The sequence below is a fragment of the Cebidichthys violaceus genome, unplaced genomic scaffold (genome assembly GCF_023349555.1).
Source record: "Cebidichthys violaceus isolate CVI_PGR_0920_01 unplaced genomic scaffold, fCebVio1.0.p SCAF_11, whole genome shotgun sequence".
NCBI classification, from domain to species: Eukaryota; Metazoa; Chordata; class Actinopteri; order Perciformes; family Stichaeidae; genus Cebidichthys; species Cebidichthys violaceus.
This window is the reverse complement of record NW_027176274.1, coordinates 11,267,487-11,287,061: the sequence shown is the minus strand read 5'-3', so window position 1 is coordinate 11,287,061 and position 19,575 is coordinate 11,267,487. Positions and strand designations below refer to the sequence as shown.

The window sequence follows — 19,575 nt, the reverse complement described above, 5'->3', positions numbered from 1 at the left end:
GTCCACCTCTTTTGGTGCGGAAGTGTAGCACCCACCCTCCAGTTCCCCCTCAGGTAAACACTATTAGCTCTGTCAGCACTGTTGCCATTGTTTGCGCTGTTAGAGAATTGAGCACCTTTAACTGTAAGGAGTTGGCTCAGCCGTTGCCATGTTTAGAGCCATGTGGAGGCAATAAATATGCTCTAATTTAGAATGGCACAGAGAAATAACTATCATGACTGGCAAAACCTTGTTGGTCTTTCCATGGGATTTGCTGACAATAACAAAAATAAAGAATATCCACGGCATCAGTTTTAACTTAGTAATTATGAAACCACTGCTGAGGTGGTGAAGTCTTGAGGCACACTTAGTTCGGGTTCGGCTATCCAGTGCTAATTTAGGGCTTATTTCACCAGAGAATCTCATGGTTCTCCCTGGCGACTCGTAGCCCAATTAAATGCTTCCTGTTGCCCACTTCCTGGCTCCCTCTTACCTCCTTGTCTGTTTATTTCTGCTGCTTGGATTGTAAAGATTATCATCTGCCCTGCAGGAAACCTGGCTAGCAGAGAGGAAGGGGAGACCTCAGGTTTGAAAATGCGAGCTCGGTGTGGAATTTGTCGTAGTTTACACGACCAGCGCTCAGTCAAATACAAGGTCATTCAGATGGACAGTTAGGCAATGGAGAAAGATGCCACTTTTGATTTTTAAACAAGTGTCATTATAGATTATTCTGTTTAATATTCTTTATTTAATAAATTGATTATTTTATCTATAAAATGTCAGATTTTTACAATCATCAGTTAGTAAGTGATTCATTTTCTGTTGATCCACTATTGAATTGGATATAGTGATATTTATGGGATTATAAACACAGCTGACTGGTTATCATGAAACTAAAACTTGACACGTGTTTTTTCTTCAATAGATATACACACTATGGTCAAAGTACTTTCATTGATTAGCTCTGTGTTAAATTGAATTGTAAACTAACATACGTGGAACACATTTCTGCTCAAAGCGCTTTTCATTTCAATAAAAATGTGTTGGGAAAATATAATAAAGGTTTTCTCTGCATCCATCTCATCAGAGGAAACACAGCTGACAAGGATTTGACTCGTGCAAAGCCACAATTCACTTGTTTACTTTTAATTCAGTGAGCTGAACTGCTCCACTTAATGGTTGTATTCATATCACTCTTGCTCGAAGGGATTATTTGTGGTCAAATGCACTTTATTTTTAAATTAATCCTCCTGCTAAAACCTGATGGTGATGTTGCACAATGCAGTATTTTACTCAAGGCATGTTTAAATAGAGCTCCAGCTTTCACATTGAGCTAAAACTGACTTATTGGTTGGATGTCTATAACAATGTATGATTAAGAGATGTCAGAGCAGGTAGCATGGCTGTTGAAGGAGGCTTTAAACGGAGCTTTCTTGCTCTGCTGTGAAACGGCTGCTTGGCTACGGTGCACAGTAAACCTGTTGGTCATTATTGAAAGGCTTAAACGAGGCATTAGAGGTGCTGAGATTCTGATTACTCAGAGTGCGGCTGTACAACAGTGGCAGAGAGCCAGACTCAGGGTGTGTCTGTGGTTCCTGGAGCTGAACAACATAGACAAGCATGCTGCCTCCCTCGCATACTGCCCCTTTGAACCCTCAGAAACACATCAGTCCTTACTCAAACATAGAAAAATATTTAAAAGAACACCAGGAGCAGAGGGAGTGTCCAGCTGAGACCACAAACTGTAATACTGGGTGTCCAGCTTGAGCAATGAGTCTTCCACATTTTGTTTTCACTTTTACAATGTTGTCATGTTTGTTCTAATTTCCTCGCTCTTTTGCTCTTGTTGAATGAACCATTTGTTTTGTTTTGCAGATTTCAACTTTGAGGCGACAAGGCAGAACTCTCTACCCTACATTGCCTGAAAATGCAGAGAGGGAGGCCCAGAGTCTGTTTGTCCAAGAGGTAAGCTGATTAAAAAGCCCTGAAAACACATTTTATTAATCAACTTCTTAGCTTTAGCAATGGGGTCCTACATAAACATAACATTTTCCCGCCAGTTTTGGTTATTTCACATTAGAGATTTCTGTATTTGTGTTTTCGTCTGAAGTGGGGAAAGCGCAGATGGGGAAAAAGTGATGTCATGTATTTACATGCACCAATCAGGATTTAGCTCAATTTTAATAAAAATCTGGATACCAGACCGATGTCAATCATATAAGATCAAACCACACCCACACAGTCCTGATGTTGTTGAAATTATAAGTGCTAACAATATTAACATAGCTGGGATACTCTCCAAATATGGTTCTGACACAGCTTAACCAAAGCACTAGAACAAGTAGATTAAGAACATTCTTTTTAAATGTTGCTATCAAACAAAATAAAGTTTTAGTTAACTTCAGTGTAAATTTATGGGAAATTTTTGAAAAATTCAGGAGAAGTACTTCCACAGAACTTAACAATTGGCAAAATTAAGTAGCTTGATAGATACTTAAATTGAAATCTGGAAGGAACTTTGTGCAGGTTGGAATTAATACAAATAAAAACACAAAGCACTTTAAGTACTAAAACTGATTGCACAAGTATAGACTGTTTCTTTAATTGCAGAAAATTAATAACTGTCCTGTACTGTAAATCGGGTACACAGGGTTAGGAAGTGGATAGGAAAGTACATCCCTTGCATGTAAACCACACAGACAAATTGCTGCAGAATATTGACACTAATGTGAGTCATTACCGAATTTGTGGCCTAACAATAGCAGCAAGCTACGTCATGGCTGATCAGGAAACCTCTTTGTTTCAGCTATATTAATCTAACTTTGAATGGAAATGGTTGCGTAAATGGTGTTCGGACTCATTACAGATCATTGCTGGAGAGAAATGGACTATTTGTACTGTATTTCCGCAGTATTATCTATCAATGCCAGAGGCCGTAGGAACGATAAAGTGCAATTAATTTCTACAATCTGCAAGTTTATCAAACTTCTGGTTATCGTCTGTCAGTGTTGGTTTAAAATGCTGTCTTTATGTTCTGAGTCTTGAGCATATCTGCTGTCAAACGGCAGCAAAAGACTATAAAACAGAATAATAATGTTTAGTAATTTAATGGCAGTGGATCTGAAAAAATATCTATATAGTGAATTATTTCCAGTTGTTGCTAAAAAAAATGAGAGAAGAAGTCTTTCATCTGCTAACGTTTACAGTGTTTTACCATCTGGCACATGCACACTTCTTTTACTATCTTTTTTAAACCAGTGACCAACTGGCTGTCGGCAATTCACCTTCCAGGTCAAAGTCAGTGTTTAGGGAGCCTTTTCTGAAGTCATAAAGACATTAAAACTCCCAGTCAAGTGTTGTGTGACATCACCAGGACAGCTGTGGGGATCAACCCAGCAGGAGCCTCTCTGTTTCCGATCGCTCTCCTGATCAGGTTGCATTTCATCTCCCTGTCGGGGCAATTCTTGTAAACGGCACGTAGTTCTGCAGAATAGATACCAGTGAGCTGCTCCTATCGCTGACTAACAATGAACAGATGTCTCCTTTCCAAGTGAAGGCAGATAGAGTAACACTCCCTCCCAGTTTGTTTTAAGAAATGGTTAAACTGAGTGTGAACACTGACCATGCACTCCATTTTCCTTAAGGATTTCACAAGAGGCATTAATCGTTGTACAAAACAACCATTGTATTTTGATTGTGCTTTCTTGTAAATAAAAACAGCTGTAAGAAAATATGTTGTCAGCCACTGTATTTTATTCATCAACAATTATACACTTTCTTTTAAAGTATTTCATCTTGTGGATAGGTTTAAATGTTTCTGTGTCAGTTTTGGCAAAAGACTACAAGTATGAAAAAGAAGAAAGAAAATTAACTTACCAGAAAATTGCACGTCACTACACTAGATGCTACTAGCAAAACACACACACATCTCTGACCAAACTGTGGTTGCATTGTGGGTAATGCACCAGGTTTTGACAAGGAAGATGAATGCGTGGAAAAGAGAAGATATCTCTGGTTCTGATGCATCGATTTGTATTTTTGAAAACAGTCCATTGGGAGACTGACAGTGTGTCAATCAATGGCGTGCTCTTGGTGACAGTATGCTTCATCTGTCAGATGGTCGAACAATAGTGATGCACGGATCAGCTATAAACGCTACAATGCACTCAGTAATGTCACTGCAACAAAAAGTGTGGGACACTTAAGCAGCAAAACGTACTAGTAATAAACTTGGCAGAGGAAACAGAACTGAACCGTAGCTTCTGAAATAATCAATGAAGTTACGCTGCTATTCCTCGTGCGTGAATACACACATATACTCAAAGCACCGAATTCTATATATGTTTTAATTCTTCCCTAACTAAACACTAGTTCTTTTGACATATTCTGACACCATGACACATCCCTAAAGTACCACTGTACTGTGTGTTTTATAATGTTGACACACTGTACAGGCTGTTATTGTGGTCTGTAATTTGTTTTCATTGTCTTCTCAGTGCATTAAGACCTACAAATCTGACTGGCATGTCGTCAACTACAAGTATGAGGACTATTCTGGAGACTTTCGACAGCTTCCAAAGTAAGTCTTCAGTGGAAAACCTCAGCACTACTGTACAATATATACACAGAGGTAATGTGGTAGTGTACCAAGACATTCTTCTGATGGGCAAGTAAGAACAGCTACTGCATATTATATGGATACCAGAGGTTTTAAACTAAAATACACAATGCACACAGTCACTCACAAGTTTTCTGTCCTAGACAAACTGTCCCCGTTTTGTTTCCTCCTTTTGACAAAATGCTGTTGTGACTTAATTACAAGGAAACGCAGAGTGTAAATAATTCTTATTTCCCTGCAACAAAAGAGTGTTTCCTTTTTACGGTGCGTGCAGTCACTGTGGAAACCACCCTCATTGTCCGGAGATTGTGTCATCAGGTCCAGCCTTTTCCTTAAAGACTATCTATTTTACTACCAACATGTTAGAATATGAGTAGACAATGACCTTATGATCTCAAATGTTCTGTCTCTCAATCTGGGGAAGTTAGAACAATACTCCATGACGTGATTCTTACCGTTGACACATTTTTATTTACCAGAAGGCAGTATGCACCTTAGCTAAGTTTCCATGAACAATCAAGTGCTGCTTTTCAACAGTCCTGCTGCGATCCTGCCTTTTTCGGACTCTCTGGAGACAGCTGCAAATATACAAAATGACTTATTCAAAGAAAGTGAAGAAAACATAAAGAAAAATCCCATCTTAGTCACACCACTTCAGACCATATGTGCAAGAAAGATTTTCAGAGTGAACTGAAATGAAAGCACAAAACACAATCTGCCATGAATATCCTGAACAATGCTGTTAAACGCCAAGTGCTAACAATTCAAGTGCTTGCAGAAAAGTGTATCAAAAGTAGAAGAAGAGTGTCCCTTTCTAAAGGGGTAAAGATTATATTTTAGAAGCTTGTGTGTTAAGTAACTAGTAGCAAAAGCTGCCCGATAAATTTGTTGGAGTAAAATTCTTTTAAAATTCAGAGAAATGCAGATATTTTTGTTAAAGGAACAGTGTGTAGCATTAATGGGATCTATTAGCAGACATTTTATAATATGTGTTTTCTTTAGTGTGTAGTCACCTGAAAAACATGAATTGTGTTTTTGTTATCTTAGAATCCGTTTGTGTCTACATACGGAGCCGGTCCTCTTCATGGAACCGTCCGCCATGTTTCTACAGTAGCTGATAGGGCCATTTGAGTTTTTCCATCGGCCAACATAGTTGTCCTACACGCTTGCTACACAGGAGAAGTTCAGTTTGTGGCAATCTGCAACCTCATCGCTAGATGCCGCCAAATCCTACACACTGCTCCTTTAAGTTGCCTGTACAATACCAGAGTATGCAGTTATCTTGACCTGTAGTAATCTGGTAGTACATACTATGTTAACCTTTTTTATGATGATCTATTACTTTACAGCAAAGTGGCCAGGCCCGATAAACTGGCTGTCCATGTGTTTGAAGTGGATGAGGATGTCGACAAAGATGAGGTGAGTCTATGTGTTATTTCGATGTCTAGAGTTTTCATCCTTTGATTTGCCAACAATCCAATCAACACCTCAGAGTAATGAAGTATGTGTATTTGCAGTGTTTCTAGACTTCATTTTTTACTCAGGATCACATCTTACTAGAAACCTTGCCCAGAAAAAAAACCCTGCATGCCGCTAAATGTGTCTTATTCCAGTCATCAATTTTACCTTTCCTGTTCTCATTATGGCTGTTGAAGAGATAAAGGGTATTTTGGTGTCTAATAGCTGCATTTAATGGAAAGATTTAAGTGTAATTAGATTGACTACTTTTGCTGGCACACAATGTCTCAAAACTAACTCTTTTTTTTTTTTTTTACACAATGATTATTTTAGGTAACATTTAGATCTTTTCATCCCCCTCTAATTCCTTTATGACGAGTGGGTGTGTTTTTTAAATGAGTGTTTGTTGTCTTTGGAAAAGCTGATTTGAGTCTCAAGAGAGGATACGAAGCTGTGGCTGAAATGTTATCTAACATACTATAAGGTCACGCACCCTCACAAGATGGATGATGATGATCCTGACCTACTCTCCTCACCTGATGTGTCAAAATGTGCCTCCTATAGCCAACAAAAAGTAAACAGTTGGGAGCTTTTAGGTTTTTAGAAAACAACACTACAAAGTGTCTCTTTTCCCTGCGTATTAGTTAACGCGGCTGAGGAAAGCTTGGCAGGTCTTCATGGGTCATAGTCTGTCCTGCTCAGCCTCACCTCTCACAGAACAGGACTTTTTTTAACTGGGAGGTTGTTTGTGCAGATGAAAGAAAAGGTCCTGAACTCATCATCTCTTTTTTTCATGTGGTGTTTTGGACCACATACAACTTTTGGTTGAGAGATTTGGTTTGCCTTCTCTTTGCCTGACTGGAGTTTAGTAATGTTTGGTTTGGTGATTTTTTTTGTTTTGTTTTCTTGAGTTCAGAGAGAATGAACCCGTGATTTGTCTCCCTCTCTGCGGACCGGTGAGCGTTGTCTAGACATTGACGAGGAGAAACGGGCACTGAACCTTTCCAGATGCTTATTAGATCACTCCACACAAGGCTTGTTGAAAATATCCAAATTACTGCCTGCACTTTTAAAATCCCCCTTAGCTTTATTATACTGAGAGAAAAAGAAGAAGTGGTGCTGGACCAGAATGAAGACATCTTGAAAGACCATTCACTTTTTCGTATTGTGTGAAATTCTCAGGGATACAAAGTTGGGAAGTGTAACTGTAAATGACAGGGCTGATGTAAAGGACGATAGAGATCTCATCTTCTTTCTTTACTCCCTAATTGGTTTATTTGTATAGATCTCGATAGCTTTTGGATCACGGAGGCTTTGTGTTTGGTCGTGTGTGATCTCATGCTACTCGCCTTATGAGTGTGAGATGATCATGGTCCTCGTGTCATGGATCTGCTGGGAGGAGGGAGATGTTTGTTTTGTTTAACAGTCATAGTTTGTTTAATGTCCCTCTCCCTGCTTGTTTGGATGGAGACAGACCTGCATCGGGTTCTGCTCTGTGTCATCTCAAACCACAACATCAAAGGTCTTCTGCACAGTAAGGCGAGGCTTTGGCAGGGTGTGTTAATAGCATCTGGGATATGTTATCAAGATATGATGACACACTGCATAAATATCCAAATAAAGTCCCATTCTTCTTTGGGCAAAATCTGCCATCTTTTTGATATTTAGTTGTGTGTTTTCTCAACATAATCACTGATTTTGACAATTTCTTGGAAACAGGTGATGGAGTTTTGCTGTAATTACTCCATAATTTGCCCCAATTTAAGTATTGCAACTTGTTTCAACATTAATAGAATTTGAATTTTTGTGATTTCACTCCACTGGTATATTTGTGTATATGTTACATGGCTTTTCCCTTGCAGTGTGTATTAAATAGTCTCATCTTGTGTCTTTGTCTCCTGCAGGATACGGCCTCCTTAGGATCCCAGAAAGGCGGGATTTCCAAACATGGCTGGCTGTATAAAGGCAACATAAATAATGCCATCAGCGTCACCATGAGGGTGAGACAGTGGTGACATTTACAACTGAAACCATTAGTCAATTAATTGCTTATTCGATCAGCAGAACATTTTAAAGGCAGCTGGTTTGACAGGTTGTTTGAGTCACTTTTCAAGCACAAATGCCAAACATTTGCTGCTTCCAGGTCCTGAAATTTTGCTGCTTTACTTTGTCTTATTAGATAGCAAACAAAATATATTTGGGTTTTGGCAATTTCAAGATGTGACCTTTTGGCTCTTGGAAGTTATGATGGGCATTTTTTTAAGTTTTCTGATATTTTACAGACAAGTTTAATTAATAAATGAAGAAAATTATTGACAGATTTAAATAAGCATTGGTTGCACCCACAATACTTTATAAATCACCACAACTGTAATGTATTGTATATATTGTGTACCAGTTATGTAGCAAAGATGAAATGAATGATTAAACTGGAGCGTGTAGATTTTTGTCTTCACTTTACTACTTCTCTATCTGTTTCTATTTACTTGTTTTACTCAGCTGTCCATATTGTCCACAATTTTATTTTGATTCAGATATGATCTCCTCGTTGTCGTTTGCAGTGAAGATTATCCTTTTCAAACATCATTTGGGGAAGGTCTTCTAAAACATTAGTTCCATTGCAAAGTCAAAAGTCCATTTCGTCAAATCCCTTTTTGTTTATATAGGCAGCCCACAAAATCAAATCACAAATTTGCATCAATGGACTTTACAATCTGTACAGCATAAGATACAATTCTATCTTTTTCTATATCTATCTTTTGGTTTAGTCATTGCCTTTTTACAGACAGGAATTGTTACTGGCTGTATACTGTTTCATGCAGAAGGTGTAGAGGACTTGAATGTTATGACCAAAACATTGCATTTTGTTTCCCAATAATTAAAAGTTATTTCTTTTCTTCTTTTTTTCAGTCGTTCAAGAGGAGGTATTTCCATCTAACCCAGCTCGGGGACGGCTCTTATAATTTAAACTTTTACAAGGATGAGAAGATCTCCAAAGAGCCCAAAGGAACCATTTTCTTGGACTCCTGTATGGGTGTTGTTCAGGTACGATCTAAAATAAGTATCTTTGGCACAAAGGCAGTGATCGTTAAACTGCGATGACCCTGAATAAACCATTGCCTGCTTTGCCAAAAGGGATATCCCGTGGCCTGGTCCCTCATGGAAATGAAAATGCCGTTTGCTGGAAATACAGTGAGAATACAGACATGGCTCCTTCCCCTTCACAATTCTTTTCCCAGTAAACTTATTTTCCAACACAAAAGCTACAACAGGGAAAATTTCACCACAAATTTCTCTAGCATCGATGGGCTGCTGCTGAAAACTATCTGAGAGACCCTATGTTCATTTCCCTGAAACCTGAGCTCCATCCTCCCCAAGGTCATGCTTTACTGCTGACTCTCAGCTGGTGAAACAAGGTGAATGCTGAGGTCTCACTTCCCTGCACTTTCCATCGGCCTCACGATCAATGCCACGTGCATGTATCTGAGTGTAGGCCAAGACTCACTGGGTGCATCATCATCATCATCTGTCTATCATCTCAATAGATGGAAAGAAACAGATATTACTGACGAAGCACCCAGCTGGCATCAATCAGATATCGGTCGAGTGATTTTCCAGGACTGTCTGATTCCTATCATGTGTAGAGGGGGAGAGTTATTAGGCCACAATGTAGAATGAGGAGAGGGTAACACCCCCCCCCCCCCCCCCCCCGAGATTTCCCGTACCGCCATTTCAATCCACCCAGAACGGACCTCCTGGTTCAGTCCAGTATGGCCAGAAACATGAGAAAACTGCATTGTCATGATGTAATTTAAATTCTTAACAAAATGACATAAAATACACACACACACATATATATATATATATATATATATATATATATATATATATATAGTTTTTTAATAAATACAACAAAACAAGGTGAATATACTAATCAAAACTAAAAATACATTTTTATGAGACGCATCCTAAAATAAAATTAAAACAAATACACAAAAAAGAAAGACATAGGTGATAGTCAGCTTTTTAATTAATAATTTTAATTTTAATTTTCTCAGAAATGAAATGTAAGCACTGATATTTCTCATCATTTCTATTCATATATCTAGAACAAGCTCATTAAACGGTTACTTCATACACGATGAGGTAACAGACATATTTGGCTAATTTTGTTATGCTTTTATTCAGCCCATACCAGCGTTAATCCCCATTCCTCTAGTGATACTCCAAATACTCCAATTTAGGAGATGCCCTCGAAATTTGTCGTGATTCAGTTGGTTGTACATTGATTATGATACAGAGCAAGTGCTTTAGTCAATAAACCATTCTGTTGGGGATTAACTTACTGTAGTCATTCAGCATTGCACAGCCTCTTGTATATCACATACAGTTGATGAGTTTTCTGCTCTGTTGAAGTCTCAATGATCATGTCACTGAGACTCCAACAGCAGAAACTGCTCTGAGTGGAACTGCAGATGTTTAACTCTGCAGCTGTAATGACATGTGGATTGACATCATACTGAGCCTCAAGCTGCTCCTGCGCTTTGTTGAGACGCCAACATATGCTTAAACACACAAGGCATTTGCCACATATTAATGAGGTGATCAGCGGACCCTGTAGTTTAACATGGAGCAAAAGTGCTAAAAAATGACGACTGATAATTGTGGTTTGTGGGTTATCTTTTCTCTTTTCAACACAATTCTTCTATTCTTCACTGTTCTAAGAATACAGCTGCTAACAATATCTTAGAAATGATTTTGACTGGTTTTCCCACTCATGTCCCTGAGGACGTGTGCAGCTTTGTTGTCCAGAAGACGGAGAACGGTCCTCCTGACCTATCAGATGATTAAGTCTGTTTATCAAGACTCTAGTTTTTTTCCCCAGCCAGTCTCCCTCCCTATCACTCCCACTCTGCTGTTTCAACATCACAGGCCAGCTACAGTGATAACCACAGCATAACAGTCCACTGACTGCTGACAATAATGAGATGACTTCCATATTTAACAAAAGAAATACTGCTTAAATACTTTATTATAACGCTATGTCTCGCTATGTATCGGCTGCTGAATCAGCTTTTATAGGCTCTGAATGAGCTGTAATAAAGAAAAGCCCAGATTGGATAGTGACATAATTTAGGTCATAGTTCGTTGTTACAGATCCAGCTCATTTTCTGTTGACTTCACTCAGCAGCTCCATCTCACTTCAGAAAAGTCTCTGCTGTGGTCCTGGCAGAGCTTCAGGCTTTGTTACGCAGATGGAAATAATCTGTCTCTCCCTAACTCCCATTGTCCATTTGCTTTCTGTGGAAGTTAAATTAAATCTGGGTTTAGCCTCCCGTCTTTTTCCAAAACAGTGATCTTTGGAGCTAAACAGTGTCACTTGTAGTCCAAAATATTGTTATTTTATGTTTTTGCAGGCTCAAACTAAAGGGAAGTGGTAGAAATAAAGTAAAGCCAGTTATGATTTAGATCATAAAACTAAGAACCTACCGCTTTCTGATGAGCTGGCAGTTGTTGGATGTTAGCTTTGGATAGCAAGATGAAATGAAATGTTCCTTCATCCCTGCCATGTCCACAGTTGGATATTTGATTTTCAAATGTGAAAAACGTATATAATGAATCATATCAATATCAGATACCAACACACTTGGCAAACATGAAACCTGCCTCTTTTCGATAACAAAAAGTCTTTGGTTTGTACACTTGAATTATTTTTGATCTTTCAAGTTCTACTCTTGTATCTCCTTCATACGTTTTTCATCCTCCTCCTTTTCTTCTTTCTGTGGCAGCAGAACAACAAGGTTCGGCGGTTTGCTTTTGAGCTGAAGATGCAGGATAAGAGCACCTACTTGCTGGCCTCAGACAGTGAAGGAGAGATGGAGGATTGGATCAACACACTCAACAAGATCTTGCACAGCAGCTTTGAGATTGCCATGCAGGAGAAGAGGAATGGAGACATTCATGATGGTGTGTGTGTTTGTCTGTCGGTTTTACCAGCGCCCGAAGAAACACAAATATGAAATGGAATATTATTTTGGCAAAATATTATCCAAGCCCATGATGAGAAATGATTTATGTTTTTCATAGTCTTGTAGAAACATATGTGGTTTAATTAAGAAATAGTTTTTGCAGACTAAAATATATCAGACAAAGCAGCTTTTGTGTGGTCGCGCTGGCAAACGTATGTGAATAATATAAGTGTTTTGCTTCTTAAAGTTATGGGTAAGAGTCCAGACAACAAGGTCTCTACTGTGTTTGCTGTTTGCAATTTGTAGAGCTGCAACAATCATCCACTTAATTGATAAGTTAATCCACAGAAAGATAATTTGCAACTATTTTCTTAATCATTAATTTTTTGATTGAACAATTGTTCAGTTCCAGCTTTTTAGTGACAATTTTGAAGATTTTCATTTGAATAAATGTCGGTTAAGTCCCTATCTATTGCCCCAGGAGGCTAAACAATTGTGATTCTAGCAAATGCGCCACTGATGAAAGTGCTGCAATATTTATATTTTTTGTGATATTACGAACTGGGTGTCTGTGGCAACGTTCCCGGGGGAAAAATGCTGTATTATTTCTCTATTGTACAGACACATCAAATGGAACTATGCACACAAATCTGAAAAGCTCACGTATCAAGAAAAACACTCCACACTGCTAAACTCTAGTGCAATTCTATTGTTTTATCTCAAATAGAAATTCTAAATCAACCAGAATTTAGGATTGATACTTTAGATTTGACTAGTTTTCTTCGTCTTCTGATTATTAACTGAATATCTTTAGGCTTTGGACTGTTGGTCGGACAAAACAAGACATTTAAGGATGTCAGCTTGGGGTTTGGGAAATTGTGTTGGACAGTTTTCACTAATATTTTATCGGTGAAACAATACATCCAGAAAATTCAGGATAATCTTAAATTAAAATAATTTGTTTTAGTCCTTGAAATTGTATAAACCATCTTCAGTTTTTAATGAATGCAGTTGATTAGAATAGCTGCCATTGTAATATTTTAAGCACTAAGATGAAAAATAGCTTCAGTTGTCTAAAATAATTATCACCCACATTATCACCAGTAAATCCACTCATCATTATCAGTTTATGTACTCTGGGATACTGTATGTACCTGAGGATCATTCACACCATCATCCTCTCAATGCTCTACTTCTTCCTGGCGCTGTAGTGTAGCATAGTGATGTGATACCAGACCACCCAGGCTTTTAATACTCCCCTCCTGTCTCATAGGAGGCTTAGCCATGGAGGAAAGAGTTTGAATGCCTTTGCACAAAATGCTCCACTAATCTTCCCTAACTCCTCAGGTTTTATGAATCACACTGTGCATGAGAGGAAAAAACATGATTCTTCTTGAGGAGAACTCTGATCTTCAATAAATATGCCATTGAGACCTGCTGTATCTTCATCTCAATCCTACTAATTCCTGTGCAGTTAAAATGACTGTTTACTGATCTTTGACATGTCAGTAAGTGATTAAGGGTGTTTAACAATGCAGGGAGGTTTTGTTTATGTTCAACTATCTGTGGCCTGCATCCAATGATTTCTTGCATTTCCCTCTAGATGATGATCTTGGAAAGTCCGACAGTTCCTCTGGCAGCATGGACAGCTTTCAGGTAGGTCCTACTTTCTCAGACGGCTGCTCATACATTCGGTACATCATCACATGGAGTAGCAGCATTAAGTCTCTGTTCCTCATTGAAGTTGTAAGGAAGAGGGCCTCTTTAGCCACAAACATGTGGCTTGGATTAAAGGATGCTGGTTACACACCTAATTTCTCAGTCATTCATTTGTTTTTGTGGATCTAATTTGACATTAAACACAGACCTCTTGTCATTGCGTTTCAACCGAAAAAACAACACAAATATGCTGTAGTGGAAAAAGCTGACTCTTGCTTTGGCATAATCACACATGCATCAAGAGTATTAAAGAATTTTTTAGGATAGACATTTTTTTTTTTAAATGATTTACTGACTGATGACTTACAGGCAGCAGAATATATATATATATATTTTTCAGCTTCTCATGCTGTTACATTGCTGAGTGGCACGCAATCACAAAGCCATATGTGCATGGAAACTGGTTGTATCAGTTAACTGAGAAATAGCTTGACAGGTTACAGTGTGCTGCACTGAAGTGTATGCTTGTACCACCTGATAAAACCAACTGACTGGAAATCTCTCAGACAATGTTTCTCATGTTTCAGACAGTTTGCGGTTTGAATTTAGAAAATACCTTTCTTCTCCTCAGAGCGCACGAGATATCGAGTCTAGGATGAGGAACGAGACCAGATCGAAGTTGTTCACGCTGGACCCTGACACACAGGTAATTAAATGTAAAGCTCATTTTAGTTCACTTATTTCCATGTGGTAATGAGATCACACCGAACACTTCCTAATGAAATGTGATAACTTCCATTGCACTGTCTTCAGAAACTAGATTTCTCAGGAATAGAGCCAGATGTGAAGCAGTTTGAGGAGAAGTTTGGCAAGCGTGTTCTAGTGAACTGCAATGACCTCTCGTTCAACCTGCAAAGCTGCGTGGCCGAGAACGAGGAGGGACCAACCACAAACGTAAGACTGATCTTTTTCTGGACACAATAGGCCCTAAATAACTGAAATATCATTATCCAGATGACTGAAGACAGATGAGATGTTTTTGAGTGGCCGGATTGACTCCTCATTATTCGAGCTGCTGAAGGACTCCTGTTGGCATAGCAACTAGGCACCAGGCTCAGTCATGGCGAGCAATCTGTATAATGGAGCCTGATGTCCTGCTGTCCCTCCTAACAGAAACTGTCTATTAAAGAGTCAGTCAACAAGACTCTGTTTCCACACAGACACACACACTTTGAATTGTGTTCAACCAGCTCTCTCTGTTGGTGCATCCCGAGCATTGGATGATCTTTAAGTTTATCACATTTATCTTTGTGAATATGTAGTTTTTTGTTTTTATATTTAGTTTCATTGAGATGACTTAATTTGAATAGTGGTATCTGTATTTTTTTGTTCAAAGTGTCCGTATTTTAGTGTAGATGTGCAACTATATAACACTGTGCATGTTGCCTGTAGTGTTATTAATTATTTAGGTTGGCTTAGTAAGAGGGTTAAGTGATGTATTACATTTGCTGTCAGAGTCCTGCTGAACGCCCATTTAAGTGGACTCTTTACCCCGGTCCCGAAAGTAGTTGTAATGTAGTAATTATCTAGTTAACAACAGTTTGGTTACCTGATAATGCAGACTGGTTAACGAAATGCACAAGTTGAAACAATCCTTAGCATCATCTGTCCAATACAGAATTGTTACATTACTGACCTTCTTCTCCAGGTGGAGCCATTTTATGTCACCCTGTCACTGTTCGACATCCAGAACGGCAGGAAGATCTCCTCTGACTTCCACGTGGACTTAAACCACCTCTCTGTAAGGGCCATGGTGCCCAGTAACACCAGTCAGTATATGAACGGGGGAGGGGACACCCACCCAGAGGGGCAACGATTGGTCCATGGAGTGCCAGAGGCAGCCATGCAGTATCCAAGACAGGTAAAAATACAGAAAAACATACCTCAAAGCAAAATGAAATCAGTAAGAAAACAAATAAGACTACAGTCATGCTAGTGTCTCTGTGAAGCTGCACTGTCCACAGTGGTGCTTTGAGCTAAGTGCTAACATCAGCATGCTGACAACGATGCAAACATGCTGATGTTTAGCTGGTATAATGTTTACCATGTGTACCATCTTTTGCTAATCAGCTCTAAACACAGAGTAAAGTTGAGGCTGATGAGAATGTTTTGAGGGGAATTAGTTTTGCAGGTATTTGGTCATAGACATGATGATGGCGTTAGAGGAAAAGTCAGGGGATCACCAAAGCTATTACGATACATCCTGAGGGGAGTATGAATGTCTGTGTTTGCTCAACAACTCCCCCACTTAAATGTGTATCTTGTTTCATATTCAGATCTATCATTTCAGATGTCAAATACATGTTTAACATTGAGGAAATTCTAACCTTTTTCACCATCTCCACAGGGAGTGTTCTCGATAACATGCCCCCATCCAGATATCTTCCTGGTGGCTCGCATAGAGAAGGTGCTTCAGGGGGGAATCAACCACTGTGCCGAGCCCTACATGAAGAGTTCAGACTCCACCAAGGTACTGACCCACCCATGAACCTCCATCACCGTCCTCTGCACGAGGCAGCACGTTCCCCCGGACTCAGCAGATTCCACTAGATTATTCCACATTATGCACAGATAATCGTCCTTGTTTTTAAGCACCGACCAGTTGCTCAACACAAGCATTGACTTTGGCTGGACAAATGCGGTTGTGCACCTTGAAGGGACTGTGGGGGTTGTGTATGGCAGCAAGCAGAATATGTTACCGTGCTGCAGGGCTGAGACCAACTTGTGTGTCAAAGCGATAAATCTCAACTCACACTGTGTTGCTGTTTTACTCTAGGTGGCACAGAAGGTCCTGAAAAATGCCAAGCTGGCATGTTGCCGGTTAGGCCAGTACAAGATGCCTTTTGCCTGGGCAGCAAGGTACTTTATCTCTTTTAATAATGAAGATTTTAAAGTGTCTGTTCTGTCTTCTGTCCGCTTCTCAAATACAAACATTTGCTCCTTGCTCTGTTTTTTACCAGTGTAAATCTTTTTTAAGATGTCACCTTGGGCTTAATAGATTAATTAATAGATTCATCAATTATGGAAATAATTGTGAGTTGCAGCCCTAGACTGTAAATAGTCTTTCCTTTGTCAAATGAAACATTATCATCCAAGTACTTTAGCTCATTCAAACAGTTCATACAGGTGCGTTCAGGATAATAGAAATGTTCCTGACTCTTCTTTTACTTCTTGCAGGCCTTTGTTTAAAGATGCTTCAGGGACGCTTGACAAAAGTGCTCGTTTCTCAGCTCTGTACAGACAGGACAACAACAAGCTATCCAATGACGATATGCTCAAACTGCTCGCCGATTTCAGAAAGTTAGTAACGCTTCTATTAGTGCTCTGTGTTATACATTGTCTGAGTAGTCTTGCAGATGTTCTGGAAAGGCAAATATGGAAAATATGTTCCTATAGGTTGTACTTTGGAAAATGCTGGTCAGTTTTAAAAATAAGATATTTGCTAGTGTGTGTGTATGTGTGTATGTGTGTGTGTGTGTGTGTGTGTGTGTGTGTGTGTGTGTGTGTGTGTGTGTGTGTGTGTGTGTGTGTGTGTGTGTGTGCGTGCGTGTGTGCGTGTGTGTATACCATTTCTAGATGATAGCTACGGCTTGACTGTAATTTATTTCCCTTTCCTCAGGCCAGAGAAGATGGCCAAGCTGCCTGTAATCCTAGGAAACCTTGATGTTACCATTGACAATGTAGCCCCCGACTTGACAAGTAAGGCCTCTAAATTTGCTCTGTGCAGCCAACATGAGAGATGAAAGAGTGTTTATTTGGTCTCCCTCCCTCCTGCTTCTGTATATAGATTGTGTTACCTCATCCTACATTCCTGTGAAGCAGTTTGATGTCAGTGAGAAGACCAACATCTTCTTTGAAGTGGAGGAGTTTGTGCCATGCATAGCCAAATGTTCTCAGCCTTTCACCATCTACAACAATCACCTCTATGTCTACCCGAAGCACTTGAAATACGACAGCCAAAAGTCATTCGCAAAGGTATCTCAAACTTGTATTGCGTAGTGTTACTTTGCATGTTAATTGTCAAGGGAGGAGGAATTATAATGACTTTGTCTGGACAGATTCTCTAAATTCAATTATTGTGGTCTGAAGCTACGGCACTTTTTTCTCATGGTTTGGCTAACTGGGTCAATTTTTCTCCTTGTCTGCCCTCAGGCTAGAAACATAGCTGTCTGCATTGAGTTCAAGGACTCAGATGAAGAAGAGGCAGTTTCACTAAAGGTAAACTCAAAATCTTTCCTGGAAGTACTTCCAAATCCCCAAAGGAAAGCCCCTCCCATCACAAGAGCCCACTAACTATTGGTCTTTCCACAGTGCATCTATGGCCGACCTGGAGGACCCTTGTTTACCAAAAATGCCTTTGCTGCAGTATTACATCACCAGCACAACCCCGAATTCTACGATGAGGTAAGATGCACTGCATCAAATGACTTCCAACAGAAAAGGCGAATCAATGAATACATGTTTGTCTGTGCTTTTATTCCTTAGTTTAAGATTGAGCTGCCAACCCAGCTCCACGAGAAACACCATCTGCTCTTCACCTTCCACCACGTCAGCTGTGACAGCAACAGCAAGGCCAGCACCAAAAGGAGAGACCTGGTTGAGGCTCAAGGTAACACTGATTCACAATCACAAAACTAAAAAATATATGTATTTTGTATATTCTTACTGGCTTGAAGCATCCGGCTCTTAGCTGACTAGCTTTGCCTCTTTCTCTGCTCTCAGTGGGTTACGCCTGGCTCCCCCTGCTGAAAGATGGCCGGGTGACCATGAATGAGAGTCAGATCCCTGTGGCTGCCAACCTGCCTGCTGGATACCTCAACTGTCAAGAGGGGGCCGGCAAGGTATATTGCATCCCCAAATTGTTAAACTCTGAGTAGATGAAGCCAAGCCTACACTGCTTAAGTGCTGTCCTGTCTTTCTCAATCTTTAGTGCAAAGCTGTTTTAAATGACTTAAGGCAGGGGTCACTAATAGGCAGACTGCAGTCTGGATCCGGACCCAGTCGCCGTTGTATCCGGAACCTGGACCTAAAACTGATAGATAATTCAGAATTATTACATTTTGACGGTGCGCCTATATTTTAACCGGTGCAGCTTTTCTAGCCTTTACGGCACTCGGTCAGTGGGCCAGGAAACAAACCGACCAATTACATGTGTTGTACATCACATCATGTGATGCAGCTCAGTCAATCAAATATGGGTATTCTGACACGTTTCCTGACTCGAGTGAGTAATTTACACACACGGGCTGAGACGAGGAAAGAGAACGAAGGGCAGGTAAATAATTACGTGAGTCAGAGAAGTTATTTCACATGACGTTCTCCAAAAAGGGAAAAGTGGTCAGAGAGACCAGAGAGACCAGAGTCTTTAACCAACAATGAACAGACTCTTATAGGTTAATTCTTCCCACGGACAGTTTAAAACCAGTGTGTCTCATATGTTCAGAGACCGTGGCGATTATTAAGAGGAAATTGTGCATAGTTACAAAATCATTTCACCTCAGGTTGATAGCAGACCACCTCAAGGTGTCACTCTAATCTGAAATTAGACAAATTGTCTCATGAATGTGATTTGAAGTTAGCTCATGCATGCAAATTTGAAGGGCTTTAACTTTGAAATGCTACATCAGAATGTCCTGGTTCTCTCTGAGTGACACCTTGAGATGGTCTGCTATCAACCTGAGGTGAAATGATTTTGTAACTATGCACCATTTCCTCTTAAGATTTTTTGAAAGTTTTCAGTTATGTCAGTTATTCTTTAATCCAGCCCTTATTTTACTTGAAATGAGATGAACATTTATTTAAGTATTTCTATGTATTATTTATAATCCATCC

General features: G+C 39.6%; 1 protein-coding gene across 8 annotated transcripts in view; it reads left to right on the top strand.

Moving 5' to 3' along the window:
• zmp:0000001200 (dedicator of cytokinesis protein 9) overlaps window positions 1-19,575 on the top strand; it is a 74,193-nt gene that overhangs the window by 35,193 nt on the left and 19,425 nt on the right. For 4 of the 8 annotated variants that reach the window (XM_068704782.1, XM_068704778.1, XM_068704784.1 and 1 more), the window contains exons 3-21: window positions 1,855-1,944; window positions 4,476-4,558; window positions 5,947-6,016; window positions 7,960-8,055; window positions 8,966-9,100; window positions 11,848-12,022; window positions 13,628-13,680; window positions 14,315-14,389; window positions 14,497-14,637; window positions 15,392-15,604; window positions 16,091-16,213; window positions 16,520-16,602; window positions 16,921-17,043; window positions 17,363-17,442; window positions 17,531-17,718; window positions 17,896-17,961; window positions 18,055-18,147; window positions 18,229-18,352; window positions 18,466-18,584. In XM_068704782.1, coding sequence (XP_068560883.1) covers window positions 1,855-1,944; window positions 4,476-4,558; window positions 5,947-6,016; window positions 7,960-8,055; window positions 8,966-9,100; window positions 11,848-12,022; window positions 13,628-13,680; window positions 14,315-14,389; window positions 14,497-14,637; window positions 15,392-15,604; window positions 16,091-16,213; window positions 16,520-16,602; window positions 16,921-17,043; window positions 17,363-17,442; window positions 17,531-17,718; window positions 17,896-17,961; window positions 18,055-18,147; window positions 18,229-18,352; window positions 18,466-18,584 — 2,130 coding nt within the window. Of the gene's footprint in view, window positions 1-1,854; window positions 1,945-4,475; window positions 4,559-5,946; window positions 6,017-7,959; window positions 8,056-8,965; window positions 9,101-11,844; window positions 12,023-13,627; window positions 13,681-14,314; window positions 14,390-14,496; window positions 14,638-15,391; window positions 15,605-16,090; window positions 16,214-16,519; window positions 16,603-16,920; window positions 17,044-17,362; window positions 17,443-17,530; window positions 17,719-17,895; window positions 17,962-18,054; window positions 18,148-18,228; window positions 18,353-18,465; window positions 18,585-19,575 lie in introns of all 8 variants that reach the window. The other 4 variants (XM_068704781.1, XM_068704777.1, XM_068704779.1 and 1 more) reach the window with 1 other exon arrangement.